At 44.7% G+C, this 26,158-nt stretch overlaps 1 protein-coding gene across 1 annotated transcript in view; it reads right to left on the bottom strand.

The window, feature by feature from the left end:
- The window catches only part of STMND1 (stathmin domain containing 1), a 45,717-nt gene extending 20,127 nt beyond the window's left edge, over positions 1-25,590 (bottom strand). Inside the window, exons 1-4 of the mRNA XM_073589938.1 lie at positions 25,437-25,590; positions 22,173-22,344; positions 15,527-15,663; positions 6,204-6,338 (exon numbers count right to left, since the gene is read on the bottom strand). Coding sequence (XP_073446039.1) covers positions 6,204-6,338; positions 15,527-15,663; positions 22,173-22,344; positions 25,437-25,526 — 534 coding nt within the window. The 5' untranslated portion in view covers positions 25,527-25,590. The remainder of the gene's footprint in view (positions 1-6,203; positions 6,339-15,526; positions 15,664-22,172; positions 22,345-25,436) is intronic.
- Positions 25,591-26,158: the final 568 nt, after the last annotated feature.

The following is a 26,158-nucleotide window of genomic DNA, read 5'->3' on the forward strand; positions in this document are numbered from 1 at the left end:
CTCTCCTGCTGTCTCCGCATTACAAAGACAGTAGGCCTCTGCCTACACCCTCCTATTTCCTGGGCTTCAACACAGCCAGTTGTAGTTCGGAAGTGCCGTCCACACGGAAAGAGATACTTGCTCCCGTGTCTCAGTGGGGTTCAGTAACGTCAGCTGATCCCCTGCTGTGTGGATGGCAGTCTCTCCTGCTGTAAACTCATTCAAAATACAGTAGGCCTCTGCCTACACCCTCCTATTTCCTGGGCTTCAACACAGCCAGTTGTAGTTCGGAAGTGCCGTCCACACGGAAAGAGACACTTGCTCCCGTGTCTCAGTGGGGTTCAGTAACGTCAGCTGATCCCCTGCTGTGTGGATGGCAGTCTCTCCTGCTGTAAACTCATTCAAAATACAGTAGGCCTCTGCCTACACCCTCCTATTTCCTGGGCTTCAACACAGCCAGTTGTAGTTCGGAAGTGCCGTCCACACGGAAAGAGACACTTGCTCCCGTGTCTCAGTGGGGTTCAGTAACGTCAGCTGATCCCCTGCTGTGTGGATGGCAGTCTCTCCTGCTGTAAACTCATTCAAAATACAGTAGGCCTCTGCCTACACCCTCCTATTTCCTGGGCTTCAACACAGCCAGTTGTAGTTCGGAAGTGCCGTCCACACGGAAAGAGATACTTGCTCCCGTGTCTCAGTGGGGTTCAGTAACGTCAGCTGATCCCCTGCTGTGTGGATGGCAGTCTCTCCTGCTGTCACCTCATTCAAAATTCAGTAGGCCTCTGCCTACACCCTCCTATTTCCTGGGCTTCAACACAGCCAGTTGTAGTTCGGAAGTGCCGTCCACACGGAAAGAGATACTTGCTCCCGTGTCTCAGTGGGGTTCAGTAACGTCAGCTGATCCCCTGCTGTGTGGATGGCAGTCTCTCCTGCTGTAAACTCATTCAAAATACAGTAGGCCTCTGCCTACACCCTCCTATTTCCTGGGCTTCAACACAGCCAGTTGTAGTTCGGAAGTGCCGTCCACACGGAAAGAGAAACTTGCTCCCGTGTCTCAGTGGGGTTCAGTAACGTCAGCTGATCCCCTGCTGTGTGGATGGCAGTCTCTCCTGCTGTAAACTCATTCAAAATACAGTAGGCCTCTGCCTACACCCTCCTATTTCCTGGGCTTCAACACAGCCAGTTGTAGTTCGGAAGTGCCGTCCACACGGAAAGAGACACTTGCTCCCGTGTCTCAGTGGGGTTCAGTAACGTCAGCTGATCCCCTGCTGTGTGGATGGCAGTCTCTCCTGCTGTAAACTCATTCAAAATACAGTAGGCCTCTGCCTACACCCTCCTATTTCCTGGGCTTCAACACAGCCAGTTGTAGTTCGGAAGTGCCGTCCACACGGAAAGAGATACTTGCTCCCGTGTCTCAGTGGGGTTCAGTAACGTCAGCTGATCCCCTGCTGTGTGGATGGCAGTCTCTCCTGCTGTAAACTCATTCAAAATACAGTAGGCCTCTGCCTACACCCTCCTATTTCCTGGGCTTCAACACAGCCAGTTGTAGTTCGGAAGTGCCGTCCACACGGAAAGAGATACTTGCTCCCGTGTCTCAGTGGGGTTCAGTAACGTCAGCTGATCCCCTGCTGTGTGGATGGCAGTCTCTCCTGCTGTAAACTCATTCAAAATACAGTAGGCCTCTGCCTACACCCTCCTATTTCCTGGGCTTCAACACAGCCAGTTGTAGTTCGGAAGTGCCATCCACACGGAAAGAGATACTTGCTCCCGTGTCTCAGTGGGGTTCAGTAACGTCAGCTGATCCCCTGCTTTGTGGATGGCAGTCTCTCCTGCTGTAAACTCATTCAAAATACAGTAGGCCTCTGCCTACACCCTCCTATTTCCTGGGCTTCAACACAGCCAGTTGTAGTTCGGAAGTGCCGTCCACACGGAAAGAGATACTTGCTCCCGTGTCTCAGTGGGGTTCAGTAATGTCAGCTGATCCCCTGCTGTGTGGATGGCAAAGTCTCCTGCTGCCTACACAGTCGTACCACTACTGATTTTTAACCGTGCTCCAATTAGGCCTGTGGCTCCACTGTCTCTCGTATTTCCCCTGTCCTCCAACCCTGCCAGTTACAGCTCCGAAGTGGCGTCTGCACAATCCACACTTGTTCCTGTGTTACAGGTGTTCAGTCCGATCAGTTAATCCCCTGATGTGTGTCCGGCAATGTCGCCTGCTCTGTCCACATTCCCATTATCGGAATGTGGACAGAGCAGGCGACATTGCCGGACACACATCAGGGGATTAACTGACCGGACTGAACACCTGTAACACAGGAACAAGTGTGGATTGTGCAGACGCCACTTCGGAGCTGTAACTGGCGGGGTTGGAGGACAGGGGAAATACGAAAATCAGTGAATCCACAGGCCTAAGTGGAGCTTGGTTCAAATTAGTAGTCTACAACCGATCTTAAAATTTCTTCAATGCAGCCTAAGCCTGCTCCGTGCTTGTCCCTGGGCTTCAACACAGCCAGTTGTTGCTCGGAAGTGCCGTCTTCACAGAGTAAAACACTAGCTCCTGTGTTTGTGGGGTTCAGTAACGTCAGCTGTTCCCCTGCTGTTTTGATGGCAATCTGTCCTGCTGCCTCCCAATTGACAGCACATCAGGCCTCAGCCTGCTAAGTGCTTGTCCTGGGCTCCAACATCGCCAGTTGCTGCTCATAACTGACTTTGGCACGGGTACTCCCTCCTGCCCAGCTTGGTTCCAGCCCTGCCTGCTGTTTCCGGGAAGTGTCAATGTCAGTTTGCCACCCCAAGTTGCCATGTCGTGTTGCGGTTGGGTTAGCCGAGGCTAGGGTGCCAGCAGTTTAGGTGCTTCCTATGTGGACTGCGGGTTCTGGTAAGAAAGGTTTGTTCCATAGTGCCAGTAGGACAAGCACCCCCTGTAGGACTGTGTGATTCGGTAACTGCGGCCAGCTTGCGGCATGCCAACTTTGCTTTTCAGGGGTAACTTCTGATACCCCTCCGGGTTCCAGCACCGTCAGCTGGTTCTCATCAGAGCCTTTGGCCTAGGTGCCTCCATCTCGGTATCCGAGTTCCAGCAACGTCTGCTGGTCCTTGGTAGTGCTTTGTAGCACAGGTACCTCCTGCTTAGTAACCGGGTTCCAGCACCGTCAGCTGGTCCTCGGTTGTGCCATTGGCTCTTATTCCTTCTGCTGCCCCTCCGGGTGCCAGCACTGTCAGCTGGTCCTCGCTATTTCCATTTGCTCTTGCAGCTTATGCTACCCCTCCGGGTTCCAGCACCGTCAGCTGGTTCTCGTCAGAGCCTTTGGCCTAGGTGCCTCCATCTCGGTATCCGAGTTCCGGCAACGTCTGCTGGTCCTTGGTAGTGCTTTGTAGCACAGGTACCTCCTGCTTAGTAACCGGGTTCCAGCACCGTCAGCTGGTCCTCGGTTGTGCCATTGGCTCTTATTCCTTCTGCTGCCCCTCCGGGTGCCAGCACTGTCAGCTGGTCCTCGCTATTTCCATTTGCTCTTGCAGCTTATGCTACCCCTCCGGGTTCCAGCACCGTCAGCTGGTTCTCGTCAGAGCCTTTGGCCTAGGTGCCTCCATCTCGGTATCCGAGTTCCGGCAACGTCTGCTGGTCCTTGGTAGTGCTTTGTAGCACAGGTACCTCCTGCTTAGTAACCGGGTTCCAGCACCGTCAGCTGGTCCTCGGTAGTGCCATTGGCTCTTGTTCCTTCTGCTGCCCCTCCGGGTGCCAGTACCGTCAGCTGGTTCAAGAGGACAAAGAACAGGAAGACAACCACCAAGATGCAGAACAACAAGAGAGAGAAGACAAAGAAGCATAAAAAAAACAAAGCAGAAGAACATTAAGCATAAGACTAATACTCTGAGCAAATGATATTATCTTATTTATAAGCAGAAGAAGACTAAGCAGTGTATGGGGGTGAGTCCGTTCCTCCTCGTGGTGCCCCTGGAAAAGGCCTGCTTCTGCAGGCCAAACTGAACGCGGACAAATCCTGTTGTAAATCTTTTGTGACAGGCAGAACGGAAGGTGTAAACTTCTAACTTTTCTAGATAACAACTACAGGAATGCCTGACACAAACAAGAATATGATGAAGAAGAATAGGAAGAAGATGAAGAAGCTGAATATGTAGAATAATAATTGTTGAATAAGAAGAATATGAAGAATGTAAGAAAAGGAAGAAGAAGAAGAAGAAGAAGAAGAAGAAGAAGAAGAAGAAGAAGAAGAAGAAGAAGAAGAAGAAGAAGAATGTAAAAAAAGGAAGTAGAAGAAGAAGAAGAAGAATGTAAAAAAAGGAATAAGAAGAAGAATGTAAAAAAAGGAAGTAGAAGAAGAAGAAGAAGAATGTAAAAAAAGGAAGTAGAAGAAGAAGAAGAAGAATGTAAAAAAAGGAAGTAGAAGAAGAAGACATACATGTCTGGCAAAATATAAATGAGGCTAACATAGTCAATATCTTTGTAACTCCTAACATCTTTAAAAAAAAAAGTTTAATTCCTGCTATTCCATTTGATTGGGCTAAACCTCTATGGCTTTAATGTCTCCTCCACCTCCCACAATACATTCTACATTATTCTTAGTTGTTTTTCTTCATGTAGAATTAACCTACAAGGAAAGAAAGGGTTTTTTTTAATTCCGATATTTTGGCCCCATTGACTTGCATTGGTTCCCGGTATCGGAATCGGCGATACCGATACTTTTTTTTAAGATCGGCCGATCCATTCCGATCCGATATTTTCAAGTATCGGCTGGTATCGCTCAACTCTAGTGAGGCCCAATGAATATCTGAGCGCTATGTGACAGGCTCGATGGCACAGCTGTGACCAAAGTGACTAGAGGATAAGGGAGATTTTGAATCTCTGCACACACTTTTGGACACTGGACACTTTTGGATTGTGTGAGGCCCAATGAATATCTGAGCGCTATGTGACAGGCTCGATGGCACAGCTGTGACCAAAGTGACTAGAGGATAAGGGAGATTTTTAATCTCTGCACACACTTTTGGACACTGGACACTTTTGGATTGTGTGAGGCCCAATGAATATCTGAGCGCTATGTGACAGGCTCGATGGCACAGCTGTGACCAAAGTGACTAGAGGATAAGGGAGATTTTGAATCTCTGCACACACTTTTGGACACTGGACACTTTTGGATTGTGTGAGGCCCAATGAATATCTGAGCGCTATGTGACAGGCTCGATGGCACAGCTGTGACAAAAGTGACTAGAGGATAAGGGAGATTGGATTGCTTTTAAAAAAGCAGTTTGCAGAGCAGTGGGTAAAAAGCAATGCCAGCCTGTCAGGAAGCCTTAAAAGGCAGCCCAACAACCAACACCACTGATACACCACAATATAGCCTCCCCTTGCACTGCACACACAGTGACTGGTGTGTTGTGCAGGCCAAATTGCTAGCAGCAGAAGCAGTTTTTTTTTCTTCTCAGCAGGACAAAAAAAAAAAAATTGGGATTGCTTTTAAAAAAGCAGTTTGCGGAGCAGTGGGTAAACAGCAATGCAGGAATGTCAGGAAGCCTTAGAAGGCAGCCCAACAACCAACACCACTGATACACCACTATATAGCCTCCCCTTGCACTGCACACACAGTGACTGGTGTGTTGTGCAGGCCAAATCGCTAGCAGCAGAAGCAGTTTTTTTGTCTTCTTCCCTGCCTAACGCTCTCCCTACAGAATCAGCAGCAACCTCTCCCTATACTGAGATCGGCAGAAGTAAGATGGCGGTCGGCGTGCACCAAAGCAAGCCAATCACTTGCATGCCCTTCTGAAAGATGGTGGTGACCCCTGCCTATGTCATCACGTTGCCCACAGTGTCCGTGGAGCCTGATTGGCAGAAAAAGAGCGCAAAACAAACTTTTGAAACGCGACTTTGACGCGTAAGTCGCCGACCTCGTGGCCGACCTCATCCTAGGGTCGGGTTTCGTTTCATGAAACCCGACTTTGCCAAAAGTCGGCGACTTTTGAAATTTTTCGACCCGTTTCGCTCAACTCTAATTAGAACTATTGTAGAAACTCTTTTTTAACCAAAAACTATAACAGATAAAAATAGTTATAAATATGAATTAAGAAATAAATTACGGACTTTTTTCTTGTTATTATCATATGAGAATCTTGTATTTTCTTAGTACTTGTCATTAATTGTAAAAATTAATCTAGCTGGTGGAAGCCTACCGGTACAAAATAGTACTGCTACAGCATCAAAATATGGTTACCTTTCTTCTTTCTTCTGCAGCCTGCATTTTGGATTCAATGTCTTCCTTTGTAAGACTTTTGGTTTTCTTTCTTATAGTTTTCAGTTTTTCCAATTTGGCTGGGGGCCTTCGTAATGATTTTCCTGGTGTGTCCATCTACAGGAACAATTATTCACAATTATATTTGCTGACAGCTACTAACTCACTTTCTCTTACAGAAGTGCAATGTTGACATGGGCCCATAACCCCTCCATGCAGAGGGAGACATAGAGAGCAGAGTACTCCAGGCAAGAGAAAGCTTCATGTTGTCCAATAATTCTTGAGAGGGAAAATGTATGGTCTGGCTGTTAAAAAAATCAGCAAACTTGAGGATGAGTTTCCCGAGTGTGAATGGAGCAGTAGTATACATACAGGTGCTTCTCACAAAATTAGAATATCATCAAAAAGTTAATTTATTTCGGTTCTTCAATTCAAAAAGTGAAACTCATATTATACATTACAAACAGAGTGATCTATTTCAAGGGTTTATTTCTGTTGATGATTATGGCTTACGGTCAATGAAAACCCAAAAGTGTTTATCTTAGTAAATTAGAATAATTAACAAAAATCACCTGCAAAGGCTTCCTAAGCATTTAAAAAGGTCCCTTAGTCTGTTTCAGTAGGCTCCACAATCATGGGGAAGACTGCTGACTAGACAGATGTCCAGAAGGCGGTCATTGACACACTCCACAAGGAGGGTAAGCCACAAAAGGTCGTTGCTAAAGAAGCTGGCTGTTCACAGAGTTCTGTATCCAAGAATATGAATGGTACGTTGATAGGAAGGTAAAAGTGTGGTAGAAAAAGGTGCACAAGCAACCGGTATAACCGCAGCCTTGAAAGGATTGTTAAGAAAAGGCCATTCAAAAATTTCGGGGAGATTCACAAGGAGTGGACTGCAGCTGGAGTCATTGTTTCCAGAGTCACCACACACAGACCTATCCAGAACATGGGCTACAAGTGTCGCATTCCTTGTGTCAAGCCACTCATGACCAATAGACAGCGCCAGTAGAGATGAGCGAATGTGTTCGGTAAACGATCACCAAACATAAATTCGGCACAAATATGGTACATTCGGATTCGTGATCGGTAACACGAGCATTTTTCTTAATATCGGAAAAAGTCGGTAACATTCAGTAAAAGTGCAGGAAAGTAATTGTGTTGCCACTAAAGTATTTTAAAGTAGATAGATGATAGATAGGTAGAATAAAAAACGGCAATTCATGTGCTACTTACAGTATAATCACAGAGTAACTTGTTAGAATAGAACAGATAGAATAGATATATACACATAGATTACATATATACATAATAGATGTTAGTGATGTACACATATACAGTATATATGCATATTAGATTGACAGACAGACAGATAGATAGAAGAAAACTATGGTGTGGGGACCCCTCTATTCTTGATGTGACCATCCATACTGTGAACCACTGGTGAATGAGCTGCTGTCCTCAAGGTTACGTCTGGTCACTGAGGCTGAGTTCCCAGCAGGGCTGAACTGTCATGATCCCAGCACCATGGGAAAAAGTAACTGATGAGGTCACCGCAGTTCAACTTCAGTGACTTCACCGCAGATCACGGTGAGAAATCCTCACAGTGATCTGCTGTAAAGTCACTGAGGTTGAACTCAGTGACTTTTTCCCACGGTGTTAGCAGAGATCTCACCGAGGTCACAGCAGTTCAGCCCAGCTGGGAACGCAGCCTCAGCGATGAATACTTGCATCCGCCGCTCCTGCTCTCACTATTAATAGCAGCAGCAGGTGTCAGCTGATGGGAGTTGTAGTCCCATCAGCTGACACCAGTAACCGGAGGGGATTATTTCACTGCTGATCAGAAGTGCTACGCCGGTGTTTCCCACGCTGTCACACAGCGTGGGAAACACCAGCTTTTGTGCTTTGTATGTTCGGCTATATTTGGTGATTAAATCGATGATTAAATTGGCGAATATTGCAAATTCAGTAATCGCAAGCCGAATCGAATATTCAAATATTCGCTCATCTCTAAATGCCAGAACTGTCTTACCTGAGCCAAGGAGAAAAAGAATTGTCCAAGGTGTTATTTTCAGATGAAAGTAAATTTTGCATTTCCTTTGGAAATCAAGGACCCAGAGTCTGGAGGAAGAGTGGGGAGGCACCCAATCCAATCAGTGATGGTTTGGTGAACCATGTCATCTGCTGGTGTAGGTTCACTGTGGTTTATCAAGACCAAAGTCAGCGCAGCCATCTACCAGGAAATTTTACAGCACTTCATGCTTCCCTCTGCCGACAAGCTTTTTGGAGAAGGAAATTTCATTCTCCAGCATGACTTGGCACCTGTCCACACTGCCAAAATTACCAATACCTGGTTTAAAAACAACAGTATCACTGTGCTTGATTGGCCAGCAAACTCGCCTGACCTTAACCCCATAGAGAATCTATGGGGTATTGTTAAGAGGAAGATGAGAGACACCAGACCCAACAATGCAGATGAGTTGAAGGCTGCCATCAAAAAAACCTGGGCTTCCATAACACCTCAGCAGTGCCACAGGCTGATCGCCTCCATGCCACGCCGCATTGATTCAGTAATTGATGCAAAAGGAGCCCCAACCAAGTATTGACTGCATTTACTGAACATACATTTCAGTAGGCCAACATTTCGGATTTTAAAATAATTTTTAAGCTGGTGTTATAAAGTATTCTAAATGACTGAGATAATGACTTTTGCGTTTTTATTGTCTGTAAGCCACAATCATCAATGTTAACAGAACTAAACACTTGAAATAGATCACTCTGTTCTGTTTGTAATGACTCTATATAATATATGAGTTTCACTTTTTGCACTGAAGAACTGAAATAAATTAACGCTTTGATGATATTCTAATTTTCGAGAAGCACCTGTTTATGACCTCTAGATTCTAGATGCACTTCTGTGTGTCTGTAGAAGATACCTGAGCCACTAAATCTTTAAAATTGAATTGGGTTCCAGTGGTTGGTTCCCAACAATCATGCATTCATCGCCTACACTTTGGATATGTGATTATTGATATTAAGGAGAAATCTTAAATAAATTTTTTTGTTAATAGAAACCTTCTTTCAAGTACATTTGGTTTCATTGTGACGTGGATGAACAATGGTAAAAATAATGACAAAATAGTGCTGCAATATAATATCCATATGTTTGGCTATTCATACATCTCTAACCTGTCTCCCGGTACTTACGTACACGCAACCTCTGATCCTCACAAGATCTCCTTCTCTACTCCCCTCTTATCTCCTCTTCCCACAATCGCATACAAGATTTCACCCGCACATCACCCCTACTCTGGAACTCTTTATCACAACATATCAGACTCTCACCTACCATGGAAACCGTCAAAAAGAACCAGAAGACCTACCTTTTCCGACAAGCCTACAACCTGCAGTAACCACCGATCGACCAAGCCACTGCACGACCAGCTTTACCCTCGCCTATTGTATCCTTACCCATCCCTGGTAGATTGTGAGCCTTCGTGGGCAGGGTCCTCTCTCCTCCTATATCAGTTTAAGTATTGTTTTAAGCATTGTTTAAGATTACTTTACTCGTTCTTATTATGTATACCCCTTTTCACATGTAAAGCGCCATGGAATAAATGGCGCTATAATAAATAAAAATAATATCTCACTTCTTTCTGTTATATCACACATTTTATTAACCAGGCACTGCCAAAAACAAGTATTCGAGCAAGATGGCGACTCATGAAGGAAGCTAGAGAGAAGCTAATAATTACACTGAAGAAGCTAAAGAGGCTTTTGCATCAAATTTTTCATGCTGAACTGGGCACATGATGTAATAGTGGCTGCAGAGTAGGCAGAATAAGTGCACACCTTCAGTGAAAACTATCTGATAACACACACTTGGACTTAAAGCACCACTCCAGTGTTATTTTTATTGCACCGCTGGAGTGGTGCTTTAAATGTAATTCCCCTGCCCCGTGTCTTATACTCACCTGCTGCAGCCTTTATTCTTTTCCAGCATCACTCCCTTTGGTCTCTGGCAAAAAGTGATCTGCCGGCAGCTCCAGTATTTTATGGAGCGACACAGACGTCACTTTTCAACACGAGTCTATGAGAGCCTCATTCTTGCATTGAGAGCTTGTGACATAGCTTCTGACTTCCGACCGGTCAGAAACTGCGCTCATAAGATGGTGCCGATGGAACTGTAGTGGTGCCGAAAAATGGTGAAGATGCCGGAGTGTAAGTATAAGATGGGGTGAGGGGTGGGCTTACATTTAAAGCGTCACTCCAGCTCTGAAAACAACCCACACTGGTGTGGTGTTTTAACTAAATCTAACTCATTAGGTGCCAAATACTTTGATGGAGAGGATAAATTTAAAAAAATAAAATTCCGCTCTGCAGCCACTATTACATTGCGTGTCCAGTCAAGCCTGAAAAATATAATGAAAAGTCCACTTTAAAGGGTTTTATATCTGCAACTGCATTGAGGGCTCTGCATGTGAGAAAGGCTAGTCAGAAGCAAGATTGGAATTTTCCAGAAAGCATCGGAGTGACTCAGCTAAAATGTGGAAGGAGTTTTTTTTGCTGTCATTTTAGAGTATATAAAAAGTAAGAAGTACAAAGAGATCATGAAAGAAAACCTGCTTTAGAGTCCATTCACACTGCAAGAGTTTTGTGAATGAACGTTTCTACCAATATTATGTTGCACAATAATCTTGCAGTTTAAATAGGCTGATGATCACACAAAGGACCAGCAAGGCACTCGGCACTCGAGCTGACATCAGAAAGGTGAAGTGAGTTAATTGGCTGTGAACTCGCAGAACCTGTCTGACGACACCGCCAGCAGAACTTTCTCACGCTCACAGAGCATTCAGACATGGAATAGGAGTTTACAGTCAGATATCAAGCACACGCTGTTCAGTGACTCTGCTGGATGGCAGGCTGTATGGTCGCATCATGCAACCATGCAGACTGCCATCTAGATGTAGCAGAGCTAGACCCATCGTGGGACAAATGGATTAGCAGCATCTCGGTGGAAATATGAGGAATATTGCTGTTTTTTATTCTTAACTCTTTTGCAGATGACAAGGGCGTTGATGAAATGGGTGAGGTCGTAAGTATGGTTTAATTAAGATTTATTAAAGTAGTCTGTGTCATTCTTTCAATTAAAGGACTTTATTCTTGGTGTCTGTGTTTTTATACGATGTGACTATGGGGTTAGTAATGAGGGCGTCTCATTGACACCTCTCCATTACTAACCTCAGGGAATGATGTCACCTGGCAATACAAAAGTGACATCAACCCCCCCAGCTGTCACCCCACTTGCCACCGCTACAGGGCAAGTGGGAAGAGCGAGGTTAAGTGCCAGATTTGGTGCATCTTAGAGATGCGCCTTTTCTGGGGAAGCTGAGAGCTGATGTTTTTAGCCTTGGGGGTAGCCAGTATCCATGGCGCTTTCCTAGGCTATTAATATCAGCCCGCAGTGAATTATAGGGGGACCCCACATCATTTTTTTTGGGGGGGTCCTCCATTTTAATTGCCAATAAAGGCTAAGCATACAGCTGTGAGCTGATATCAATAGCCTGGGAAGCTTCATGGGTATTACTCCCTTGCCAGGCTAGAAACATCTGCTCTCAGCCGTCAGTTTTCCCTCTGCTGGTTAAGATTAAGAAAATTTTGCGGGAGCCCACACCATTTTTTTCAGAAAAATATACTTTTATTAATTAAATTCATTACAGTAAGCTGCACAGACTGTACTAATTGTATTTGTCACAGACATCTTTATATCTACCTCTTTTTGTATTTACTGTATGTAATCCATCTCTTCTATACTGACGGCTCCTGCTGTGATTTTACACTACGCAGTTGCTGAAGTGCCATCTTTTATTCTATCTATTATATCGGTGTTTTGAAGAATATTTCCTTTGAAATAATGTGTAAATGACAAAGAGAATTGCTCTATGTAAAAGCTCATGTTAAAATCGCATTGCAGTCGGATAGCAATCACACTGCATTTGGATGTAAATCGGATGCTAGGTGTGAAAAATTGGATTGTACCGTACTCGCATGAAAAACGCATGACACTCGTATGACACTTGCATTACACTCATCCAACTTTGCAGGAACAAAATAGGACTGATTTTAACATCACTAGTGTGACTCTAGCCTCTTTCTCACTTTCCCTGGAACTCTGAACTTTGCAACGGACTTCCCGGAGAAGTCCATATTCGCCGTTTAGCGCTGGACACTAACTGTCTGGTATGAATTGTCAATTTCTCTTGAGGATACACTAATATTTATGTGCACATTTTCTCCTTAGGCTGAGGTCACAATTGCAAGTGCAATGCGAGAAACTCGTATCAATACCCGGCACTGCCATCGGCACTCGGGAGCGGAGTGTGTGGCTGCATGTATTATTATGCAGCTTAACGCTCCGGTCCGTGTGCCGGCGGCAGTGCCGGGTATTGATGCGAGTTACCTCGCATTGCACTCGCAAGTGTGACCCCGACCTTAGAATTGCATTAAGTGCGGAAAATTTGAAGGTAAAAAATGCATGTTTTTAGTACATTTTAATTGTGGAAACACGCTAAAAATGAATGTAATTCGCACAAAACTGTATCAATAAAGTTTTGTCAAAGCCAAAAACCAGAGAATTTAAAAAGCAAAGCAACTTAATTTCTCAAGCAAGCCATTGGGCAATTGATTTGCAGTTGGCCCAATTTATGACTTAACATCTTTCGTTCACTCAGTATAATATACAACAGTATAGGACATTGTCATCATTGTTATTGCTTTTTTTTGAATACTGAAAATATATATTTTTACTAAAGAATGCAAAAGTAGATTGATAGCTATATGTCACAAAGATTGAGTGTAAACCCTTGTAATGGCAGAAATTTAGGATCTCCTCCAGAGTATTGTTTAACCTACCGTATATACTCGAATATAAGCCGAGATTTTCAGCCCAATTTTTTGGGCTGAAAGTCTCCCTCTCGGCTTATATTCGAGTCATATACACCGGGGGGTCGGAGGGGGAGGGGGGGGCGGGGGTGTCAGGTCATACTTACCCGTCCTGACGCTGTCTCTTGAGCCCCCAGCTTCTCCCCGTGCTCTCTCTTCCTGCCTTCAGCGGTCATGTGGTGCCGCTCATTAAAACTCATGAATATGCGCATATTCATGAGTTTTAATGAGCGGTATCACGTGACCGCTGAACGCAGGAAGAGAGAGCACGGAGAAGCTGGGGGCTCAAGAGACAGCATCAGGACGGGTAAGTATAGCGATACTCACCTGTCCTGCGTCCATGGCTGCTTGCTGCTGTCTGTCATCGGTCAGTGACTTCAGACAGCAGAGGGTGCGGTGACGTGGTTAGTGTGCGCCGCGCCCCCTGTAGTCTGAACGTCACTGACCGATGACGTGGCAGATAGTGGTGAGCAGCCATGGACGCAGGACAGGTGAGAATCTGACACCCAGCGACGGAGAGGTGAGTATGTCTTTTTTTTATTTTTACATGCAGCAGCAGCGGCAGCACATGGGGGAATCATCTATGGAGCTTCTTATGGGGGCAGCATATGGGGGCTTAATCTAAGGAGCTTCTTATGGGGGCAGCATATGGGGGCATAATCTAAGGAGCTTCTTATGGGGGCAGCATATGGGGGCATAATCTAAGGAGCTTCTTATGGGGGCAGCATAAGGCTAGTTTCACACTTGCTTTTTTTTGCAGCGCGTTTTTCCCGCAAAAAAACGCATTGAAAAAACGCATACAAAAGCATACAACTGCTGCGTTTTTTTCAAGCATTTTTATGAGCATGCATGAAAAAAACGCAGCGTTTTTATGCGTTTGTATGCGTTTTTAGTGCGTTTTTACCGCGTTTGCGTTTTTTTCCAACATTTTTAGGTGGCCCCTCACACTAACCCAAACCATGACTTTACTAACCCTAACCCTGACCCTAACCCTAACCCTGACCCTAACCCTAACCCTAACCCTGACCCTAACCCTAACCCTAACCCTGACCCTAACCCTAACTCTAACCCTGACCCTAACCCTAACCCTAACCCTGACCCTAACCCTTAACAAAACCATACTTAACCCTAATCCTGACCCTAACCCTGACCCTAACCCTTAACAAAACCATCCTTAACCCTAACCCTGACCCTAACCCTAACCCTAACCCTGACCCTAACCCTGACCCTGACCCTAACCCTTAACCAAACCATACTTAACCCTAATCCTGACCCTAACCCTGACCCTAATCCTTAACAAAACCATACTTAACCCTAACCCTGACCCTAACCCTGACCCTAACCCTAACCCTTAACCAAACCATACTTAACCCTAATCCTGACCCTAACCCTGACCCTAACCCTTAACCAAACCATACTTAACCCTAACCCTGACCCAAACCCCAACCCTAACCCTGACCCTGACCCTGACCCTAACCCTAAACCCCCTTAACTAACCCTAACTCTAACCCAAACCCCTAAATTCCATGGTTAAAAAAAAAAAACGCATATGCAAAAAAACGCATACATGAGCATGCCAGTGCGCACATATGCGCATCCATAGGCTATAATGGCCATTTTTAGCGCAAAACGTGCGCATATGTGCGCATGCGCTTTTTTGCAGGGCCAAAAAATGCAACATGCTGCGTCTGGAAAATACAAACGCACACCCCAAAAAAACGCAGCGCATGAAAATCGCATACATGCGCTTACAAGCGCGCAGGTATGCGCACCCATGTTAAATATAGGGGAAAAAACGCATGCGCACATATGCGTTTTTTTCCAGCGCTAAAAAACGCAAATGTGAAACCAGCCTAAGGAGCTCCTTATGGGGGCAGCATAAGGGGGAATAATCTAAGGAGCTTCTTATGGGGCAGCATAAGGGGGAATAATCTAAGGAGCTTCTTATGGGGGCAGCATAAGGGGGAATAATCTAAGGAGCTTCTTATGGTGTCAGCATATGGGGGAATAATCTATGGAGCTTCTTATGGGGGCAGCATATGGGGGAATAATCTATGGAGCATTTCCCACCCTAGGCTTATACTCAAATCAATAAGTTTTCCCAGTTTTTTGTGGCAAAATTAGGGGGGTCGGCTTATACTCGGGTCGGCTTATACTCGAGTATATACGGTATATTATTTTACTGGTAAAAAGGAGCCAACCCAGGTGATTCTTGCCGCATGAGGGACCTGACAATCTACCTAAACCAGGTGAGGTCTCACCCCCCATGATTGATCTTGCTGTTCCCAGTTTCTTTCTAAATTACTGACCAGAATAAGATTCAAGTAATATCTACCGTATATCAGTTATGGTAGTGACATACTAACCAGCACATCATATGCTTCGCCATTCTTCACAATCTTACTCTGGCTCTGTATTATCCCTTGAGACATAAGCTCCTCCAGGATATCAGAGGATGTTTGTCTTTCTCTCGTGACTGATTCTCCATTCAGTGCAGAAATATCTGCAACAGAAAAATGGACATACAAGTTATCAGTGTACATAATACACATAACTCCGCTGCAAATACTCAAACCTCTGACAAGATTCCTTAGGAAATATCCACCCCACATTTTATTATTATTCCCCCAACTCAATATGGTGGGTTTCATTGTTACTTGGGAGCCATATGCGGTGCATGGTCCTCTGCTCTATGGTTCTTACTCCAAAACAAACAGATTTCATGGCAATGTCCTGGATTGCTATCATTCTGTCTTGATGGGCTTCTCTGGTCTCCAGAATAGGTTGGAAGAGAAATACTGTAGATTTAAGAGGCTGCTGAGTAATTCCTCAAATGTATGGAGCAGTGCAGGGCCACAGATGAGTTAACAGGGGCACTGCATCTGGCATATTTTCAATGGTACAATTTCAGGGATAATTCTCTATGGTGGGTTTAGTGGTATCACTGTATATGGCCTGTGCCGATGTATTAGGGGGCTTTTACACTGCAAGACAATCATGAACAAATATTGTTAAAAACACCTGTTTCACAACAATATTTCTGTAAAAAAAAGATCATCATTAAAAGATCATCATTCTCGGCGGTGCATCATCCTGTGTAAACAGAATTTGCGCTGCTTAGAACTATGGCAGCCTATGTGAACTGAGCAATCTAGTATAGGTTGCTCAGTATAGATCATTAGCTTTGGTCTGCCTGTGTAAACAGGCAATCAAATAACCATTGATTGGTGCAAGTTTACCAATCAGCGGTCATATCATGCCACTCGTCCGTCCGTGTAAACAGACCTTAACTATGCTTGTAGTACTATTGTGTAGATGAATATGTTCTCATTGCAACGGATAATATTTAAATAGTTTTAAATAGTTCACACCACTGTGTTGGCAACATGAGCCACTGGTATATTAGTGGAGCAGCTGGGGACAATGTAAGGGTTACTGATGTCCTTAGGTCTCAAATGATTTTGAAAGATTGGGATTGGGGGTCAAATCTAATGATGCATTTAGAGGTACCAATTTCGGGCCATCAATTAGCTATATAACAAGTATGTAACATAACTTATATAACTATATAAGTTAACTAGTTGTAACAACCCTGCTGGCATCACTGCATGGCCTCCCTTCCCCCGCACACCAACTTACTCACTGCTCCGGGTCATGCTGTGAACTCTGTTTGCTGCCAGTTCTGTGCTCTGTGCTCTGTTCTCCTGTATGCTTCCTGGCTATGTGTTTATAGGGGGGCGGCGCTAGGGGGCCATAGCTTTGTGTTTACTTGTCCTTCCGCCTGCCAGGAGGCAGTATATCCTGTCCTTGAGTCTTTGCTCCCTGTACCTTGTCTTGTACTGTCTCCCTGTCTCCTTGTCTGTGGCTTCCTTTCTTGCTGTGTCTTTCTTTGTGTCCTCTCTGTCTGTGCCTATGGAGCCTTGCAGCTCTGTCTGTGCCTCTGCACCTTTGCAGGCTCTGTCTCTGTTCTGCTCCTGCTGCTGCAGAACCTCTTGCTGCAGCTTCTCTCCACAGACCTTGTGGTTCAGCTTTGCTCTGCTGCTGCAGAGCCTCTTGCTGCAGCTTCTCTCCACAGACCTTGTGGTTCAGCTTTGCTCCACTCCTGCTGCCGCTGCAGAACATCTTTCTGCAGCTTCTCTCCGTACTCCTGTGGCTCCGCCTACTCCGCACTCCTGCGGCTCTGCCTACTCCACACTCCTGCGGCTCTGCCTACTCCACACTCCTGCGGCTCCGCCTACTCCACACTCCTGCGGCTCCGCCTACTCCACACTCCTGCGGCTCCGCCTACTCCACACTCCTGCGGCTCCGCCTACTCCACACTCCTGCCTGTATCCACACCTGCACCTCCTGTGTGAACAGGTCCTAAACCTGTTCCTTCATATTCCACTCCATCCTGCCTGTATCAGTACCCGTTCCTGCTGTGTGAACAGGTCCAAACCTGTTCCTTCATACACCACACCTGCCTGCCCTGTGTCTCAAGCCGTGCCCGCCTGCCCTGTGTCTCAAGCCGTGCCCGCCTTCCCTGTGTCTCAAGCCGTGTCCGCCTGCCCTGTGTCTCAAACCGTGCCCGCCTGCCCTGTGTCTCAAGACGTGCCCGCCTGCCCTGTGTCTCAAGACGTGCCCGCCTGCCCTGTGTCTCAAGACGTGCCCGCCTGCCCTGTGTCTGAAGACGTGCCCGCCTGCCCTGTGTCTCAAGCCGTGCCCGTCTGCCCTGCCCTCTGTCTCAAGCCGTGCCAGCCTGCTCTGTGTCTCGTCTGTACCAGCCTGCCCTGTGTCTCCAAGCCGTGCCTGCTTGCCCTGTATCTCAAGCCATGCCTGCTTGCCCTGTGTCTCAAGCCATGCCTGCTTGCCCTGTGTTTCAACCTGCCTGTCAGTCACACTTGTCCAAGTGACTTGTCCCCGAGTGGGATCAGCAGCCACAGCCAGACATCACCCTGGAGTGGCACCCGGCAGCTACCTGCCGCACAAGCCTGACTTCACCATCAGAGGCTCCAGTGAAGACCAAGGTAGCTGTCGTAGTCACGCCCCTTCCAGGGTAATCTGGTTTGTGGCACAGTGGGGCCACAACCCCCCTGCTCACGCCAATCAGCCAAGGCGCGAGCGTGACACTAGTATAATATATATAACAAATACTATACAGCTCTGGCAAAAATTAAGAGACCACTGCACAGTTTTATAAAAATCAGCTTCTCTACATGTCTGACAGCCATTCCATTCCAGTTTCAGTTGAATTCCAACCAGAGTACACCTAATTCTACTCACTGTGCTTCTGATTAGGTGATCACCTGAACCAAATCTTATTTAACAAAGGAAAGTATAAAAAACCCTGCTGTGGTGTTCACAGTCCTCTTGCAATAGGACAAGCTGTATGGCAAAACAAGTGCTAGTAATATCCCAAAAGTAATAGGAATGAAAAAAAATAACTTTTAGCTATGCCAAAGGAGTTGAAACAAAGTCTTGAGTGAGGAAAAGAAGGGCTCAAATCTGGCTTTAATAGCTGAGGGATACAGTGAGCATCATGTTGCGAAAACGACTCTCCAATGACCGGGATAACCGACATGTTATTTGAATGTCACTCAGCAACCGCAGGATGACATCAAGTGACTTACAAAAGGAATGGCAAATGGCGCTGGGGTCAAGTGCACGGCAAGAACAGTTCATAACAGGCTACTAGAGGCAGGGCTCAAGTCATGTAAAGCTAGAAAAAAGCCTTTAATCAATGAGAAGCAAAGGAGAGCCAGGCTAAAGTTTTCCAAAGACCATAAAGATTAGACCATAGAGGACTGGAGTAAGGTAATCTTTCCTGATGAGTCTAATTTTCAGCTTTGTCCAACACCTCATCATCTAATGGTTAGACAGAGACCTGGATAAGCGTACAAGCCACATTGTCTTGCACCCACTGTGAAATTTGGTGGAGGATCGGTGATGATCTGGGGATGCTTCAGCAAGGCTAGAATTGGGCAGGTTAATCTTTGCGAAGGACATATGAATCAAGCCGCATACAAGGTTATCCTGGAAAAACAGTTGATTCCTTCTGCTCAGGAAATGTTCACCAGCTCTGAGGACTGGTTTTTCCAGCAGTACAATGCACTATGGCACACAGCTAGGTCAATGTGTGGATGAAGGACCACCACATCAAATCCCTGTTATGGCCAGCCCTATCTCCAGACTTAAACCCGAATGGAAAACCTCTGGAATGTAATCAAGGGGAAGATGGATAGTCACAAGCCATCAAACAAAGAAGAACTGCTTACATTTTTGTACCAGTAGTGGCATAAGATCACGCAAAAGTAGTGTGAAAGACTGGTGGAAAACATGCCAAGACGCATGAAAGCTGTGATTAAAAATCATGGTTATTCCACAAAATATTGATTTCTGAACTCTTCCTGACTTAAAAAATTAGCATTGTTGTTTCTAAATGATTATGAACTTGTTTTCTTAGCATTATTTGAGGTCTGCAAGCACTGCAATTTTTTGTTCTTTTGACTATTTCTCATTTTCTGAAAACAAATACAAAATATAGTGCTTGGAAATTCGAAAACATGTTTTCAGTAGTTTATAGAACAAGAGCAATTTCCATTTTACTCAAAAATATACCTATAAAGCGAAAAATCAGGCAAAATGAAAATTTTGCAGTGGTCTCTAAATTTTTGCCAGAGCTGTATATCAGCTATATTAAGCTGATCAAATACTGTATATAATAAATCGTTTGGTGATTGTTTACCAAACTCAGAATGATCACTAATCTAATTGTTCTGCCCCACACACAGTATCTATCATGTTATCGGCAGCACATTCCCTGGTTACCTGGCGCAATGTGCTGTCAATAACTATGAATGAATTATTGCTGGTTTAAACAACTTGATCACCTGCAAGACAAATATTTTCTCGTTTGTCAGGTGATTGAGGGCATGTTCTTGAAGGTCACCTAATTATTATTAACACCTAATATAAGGTAAGTCAGCACTCCAAACTGTCCGGTGCAAACAGCTCTGTACTTTATTCTTAGGCCGGGATAACACTACCATGTGTGATGTGAGAAACTCGCACGAGGCTCTCACATCAACATTTGGCAATGCCGCCGGCACGCAGGACTGGAGCTGTGGCTGCATACAAATACATGCAACTGCAGCTCCGTTCCTGAGTGCCGGCAGCAGCACCGGGTGTTGATGTGAGAGACTCCTGCGAGTGTGATCCTGGCCTTAATGTGATGTTTCAGTCCATGGCGATAGAATCTTTCTGCCTGAGAAAAGTCCAGATCACATGGACTAAAACATCACATTGGAAATAAGGCCAGAGGTGTTTGCACTCAACAATTTGGAGGAGTGCTGCCTTACCTTATATTTGGGTGTTTCTATCATTGGGCATCACAGAGCCGGGAACCTCATTCTTACACCCATGCCTTTTGGACTATCATTTTTCCTATAGTTATCATTATAGCTATAAAAAGAAAGAGAGAGTATTAGTTAACCATCCCTGACTGATCGGTATTTATCTTCGCAGGTATATAAACCTAGATGGCAATTTTGGTACCAGAATACTTTGAAGAAAAGACAAAGAATAAAATCACTTTTGCTAAACAGAAAAATAGTCCAGGTGTAAGGGCCCCGTCACACATAGCGACTCAGCAGCGATCCCGACAATGATATGAACTTGTCAGGATCACTGGTGTGTCGCTACATGATCGCTGGTGAGCTGCCAAACAGGCAGCTTCACCAGCGACACGCGGGTAACAAGCGACGCACATCGCTTAGTTACCCACTGTGTACCTTAGTTACCAGCACGCTGGTGCAGGGAGCTGGTAACCAAGGTACACATCGGGTTTCTAAGCGCCGCACGGCCCTTAGAAACCCGATGTGTACCTTGGTTACCAGCTCCCTGCACCAGAACGCTGATAACTAAGGTACACATCAGGTGAGATCGCTGTTGCGTCACAAAACTTGTGACTCTGCAGCGATCTCGCTAGCGAGATCGCTGTGTGTGATGGGGGCTTAACATTCACCGCACAGAGCTCTCCATGATTTCATGCACACATGCTGGGTAATTGAATATCAGATAATGCAATCCTGGGGAGGAAAAAGGGTAATGTCTCCATCCACCACACCAACCGGTCCATTCAGATATAAAGCACTATTGTCTGAGAGGTTTCCAGGTCAGTGGTAGGAAGTGAAGGTTAGGTCGCTGCCAGGATACCAATTATCAGGTTGTGTCTAATTACATCTTCTGCTTTTTCTTCATGAAGAGAAACAATGTACATTGTATTCTGTGACATGCAATCACGTCGGCTCCAGTGTTACTGTGTACGAGAGTTACAAGGTTCCGGATGCCAACCATTCCTGAGCCACCCATGCTGAGAATACAACAGTGAGAATATCATTGTCACCCAGCAACAATGTTTTCTTACTATTACTTTAATTACTTTAATTCTCAAAATGATACGTCTGTCTTCCGTCCATCCCTCCATCCCTCCGTCTGTCCACCCCTCCGTCTATCCATTCATCTCCCTGTCTATTGTGTACTTTATTTCTAGTTATTCATCTGTCTATGTCATAAGCATATACAGCACGGTGGCTCAGTGGTCAGCACTGTTGCTTTGCAGCGCTGAAATCCTAAGATCTAATGACAATGTCAGCAAGAATTTATACATTCACCATGTGTTTCCTCCCATACTACAAAGACATACTGATTCATAGACAGTGATGGTTATGGCTATAGAATATGATGGTGCTAAACAAGAGAATAAATCTACCGAGCCACAACCCCCAGGATCAGTATGTATGTATATCAATGTACTTACGGCAGATTGTTAGATTTTCTGTATCACCAAATGAGCTTTAAAGAATATAGTAACATTGTAAAAAATAAAGCTGGTTTCCATCTCTTTTTTTAAACTATGCAACAGTTGTAGAAGAGGGACAGCTGCAAATGTATATATATAGAGCGAGAGAGAGAGAGAGAGATATGGAGAGAGACTTTTCTTAAATTCAGGAGTAGATTTCATGCTTTACTTACCTCTATTTAAACTGACTGCCGTCCTTGGAGAAAACTTTGTTTCTGTCACTGTTCCTGGAATATGGCTGCCAGCTCCGTCATCCAGACCCACTCCACTGTCCAGCGTCCCCTTAGACATTGCAGACCCATCTCTCACATTGGATGTTACGATCTTTTGCGACTTTGACTCATCCTGCAAATTAGATTGGATGCTATGCAAGTTAATAAATAAATGAATGTAATGATGGACGTCCAGCAGGTTTAATCACTTGATATTTTGTTGACATATTTGACACATAGAGTAGAGGTTCATTTGATTTATTTTGGCTGCTCTGTCCAGGGTGCGATGACTTTAGAACTTGTGTGGAAAGACTCAGTGAGTGATCAGCTCAGCACTTTTTTTTAAGGATCAGGGAAACCAAGAAATAAAGAGGACAGAAGGACATACCTTCTGTCATGAATAGAACCCATGCCCATTATGAGTGGTCCACAAAAAAATCAAGTGGACATGTCTGTTGTTGGTCCAAGCCATGGATTAAAATCGCAAAGAAGAATAAGAAATCAGCTCACCTTTAAAGGGAACCTGTCACGTCATTTCAAGCATCTAAACTGTTCCCAGTGCATTGTTAGTGAAGCAATTTGCACCTGCTGGTTTAGTCATAGGGTTGCGCTTCATTTTCTGATCAGCCACGGGAGTCGCTGCCCACTCAATTGGATTGATTTCCCTGATTGTGCCAACATTCCTTGCGCAGTGTGGCCCTTGGAGCCTCGCTTGCCAGTGTGGAGTGTGGAGCCGGTCATTCTTGCGCAGTGTCGAGCGGGGAGCTGAGCTTGGACAGTGTAGATCTCAGCCGGCTCCATGCTACACACTGCGCCAGCACAGCTCCAATCACCACACTGCGCAAGCGCAGGATTCCAGTGACATCGGCGCAATCAGGGCAATCAATCAAATTGAGTGGGCGGAGACGCCTGTGACTAAACAGAAAATGAAGTGCACCCTACTGTATGACTAAGATCTAACTATATAAAGTGCTTTTTGGAAGGCATTACAGCGCCGTTTTTAATGAAAAACCGTGTTAGTGATGCACATTGCATCACTAACAATGCACTGGGGACAGTTTAGATGCTTGAAATGACGTGACAGGTTCCCTTTAAAGATAATCCAGATCACTTCAGGCAAAAAGAAGTACAGCTGAAACACAAGCTGCTGAACATCGGGTAAGTATACGAAAAAGGGGATCCAGCTTCACAAAGGAATGCACAGGAGTAAAATTTCTTCTTCCTTTATTTAGTGATTAAAATGTATATATATATAGAAAGGCAACACTGTGTAGCACCTAGGCATAGGTGCAATTCGGGATAAGGGTTATAAAAGGAGAACAAAAGAAACGAAACGCGTTTCGAAAGCTCATCTGACTCTTTCAGCCAGAGTCTCTGAATGCACTGAGCGTTTGAAACACATATTGTTTCTTTCATTCTCCTTTTGCACCCCTTATCCCCAATTGCACCTAAGCCTTGATGCTACACACTGTTGTCTTTCTATATATATACATTTTCATTACTAAATTAAAGAAGAAGAAATTTTACTCCTGTGCATTCCTATGTAAAGTTGGATCCCCTCTGTTCGTTGTTGGATCAAAATTATCCATACAAGTCCCCCGCCTGTGAAAATCATGGACAAGCACACGGTTCACACCAAAGTGGGTGAGTGAAAAAAAAAAAATAGCAGTCAAATACCATCAATACTGTTTAAAGGGTAAGAGATTATTTTTTATTTGCATACAAGAAAATGAATGCCACACTGATAGAGAAAACGGACAGATGGCCCAAAAAATGTCTGATAATTGGATCCAGAACGCTGATGAAAAACATTTTTTTCTCATACCTGAAAAAAACGGCCATCTCAATACGGCCTAAGGCTATGTTCACACGTTGCATTTTTTTCAGTGGTTTTATTGCTGCTTTTTTTAATACAAATTTTAAACCGCACAGTAAAGTCTACGATATTTCAGAAATCTCATGAACCCACACTGGATTATTTTCCTGACTGAAATGGAAAACTGCTGCATTTTTGCAAATTGCACCACGTCACCTCTTTCAGTGTTTTTGCAGCGTTTCTTCACCCATAGGAAACAATGGGTAAGTGCAAAAAAAAAAAAAAAACCGCCGCAAAAAAACGCAGTTATCAGGTTTTGCTGCCTTTTTAATACAAAAACCTCAGTAAGTTGCATCTTGTTGTTTTTTTATGCACAAATGTACCTGACAAAGACGCAGCAAGACGCAACAAAACCTGATTTTTTGTAAACTGCTTCTTTACTGCCAGGAGCACAGGTTTTGCCTACAGAAAGAAAAAAAAACGCGTCAAAAAGGCAATGTGTGAACATAGCATGAAGCGATTTTTTTTTATTAACCATTTCAGGCCTATTAAACTTTATTTCTAAACCCTCTTTAATACAGAAGCAAATGATTCAGTGTGACTTATCATTTTTAGTATTTTTAATATTTTCTAACGCCTTTAAAAATATTTTGAGAATGCCGTGAAGCAAGCAGAATTGTGAGAACATTGATCCAGGCGTCAAACTCTGTGTCTGCCTTGTACATTCACACCTGTCCGGTTCTGGTCACGTGCGCTCGGACATTCAGTTTTGTTCCTTTGATCTGTTGCATCAGTTATGCAAACGAAAGCAGAGGGGCCCCATTGATTATTATGGGGTCTGTTTGATTTCTATTTCTTTTTTAGCACGGAAAAAAAAAAAAGAAGAAGCCCTGTGTGCAAAACTATATCTATTTCTATCTTTGGAAGAATTAATATCCTGGATAAAAATGAATTGGGTCGCTCTTAAAAGGCAATTTAAAACAAGAAGACACTTGGGTGCCACAAAAAAAAATAAATAAAAAAAAAATAATAATAACAATACTAGTCCTATAAAAACTTATGTCCAAAGTAAGATCCAAATTAATCCCATTCTAGTACACTAAAGAGAAATAATTGCCAAACATCCAGAATCAGATGGGGAAACAATACCTCATCAGCCAGAAACCACAAAACCCCTAAGGCTGTGTGTCTGGGGCATAATGAAAACCCCAGAAATGACTGAGGTCACATTCAACAACTATACCCAGGAGTGGTGGCTGGGAGCAGACCACAGCATAGGCTCCTGCTCGGTGTGACACCGATCTGTGGGCCCACTCTGCAGCACACGGGTGGATCGGTCACAGGGCTGCAGCCCGGCCTGATTTATGATGCTCGGTGCACAGTTACGTCATATAGGATTGTCATCTGACCTGGCTTTCCGACTTGCCTTTCTCTGACCACCCGCTTCTCCTCGTGTCCGTGAGGTGTGCGCTCCGCACCTTAGAGCTCTGGCATCCCATAGTTACAGTGTAGGGGAATGTGATCGGCGCGCCGAGCCTGCACGCTTATATACAGCCGGGCTCGGTTACTAATGACGCCTCCGTCTCCATGACAGGTTACTACAATCCGTGACGTCACCGGGCTGTGGAGGGATGTGCGCGAGAACACCCCGGGGATGCAAACACTGTGTGATCGATACGCGGAAGCGTGAGGGTGACATTTACACAGAAGGTGACGTATCGTTCACCTATAGGGGGGACTAATGTCTTTTCTGGAAAATATAATGTTTGTGCGATAAGTAAATAATGCAGACATTTCACGTTATAGTGGATAGGCTCCTGATTGTGGATGTTCTGGTGATCGGGGATATTGGCAGCAGTGACCCCAGAATATGTTAACCCCCTAATGGCAGAGCTATTCTGCACATTATTTTAGGACCAAGCCACAACCTTTTTTAACACCGTGTCTCCTCAGTTACCATATATACTCAAGTATAAGCCGACCTGAGTATAAGTCGAGGCACCTAATTTTGCCACAAAAAACTGGGTAAGCTTATTGACTGGAGTATAAGGGTACGTGCACACGCTGCGGAATCCGCTGCGGATTAATCCGCACGGATTTTGCAAAAACCGCAGATAATCCGCAGGTCCAA

Source organism: Dendrobates tinctorius, unplaced genomic scaffold, assembly GCF_039654945.1.
Source record: "Dendrobates tinctorius isolate UK_male_01 unplaced genomic scaffold, ASM3965494v1 ptg000115l, whole genome shotgun sequence".
In the NCBI taxonomy this organism is placed as follows: domain Eukaryota; kingdom Metazoa; phylum Chordata; class Amphibia; order Anura; family Dendrobatidae; genus Dendrobates; species Dendrobates tinctorius.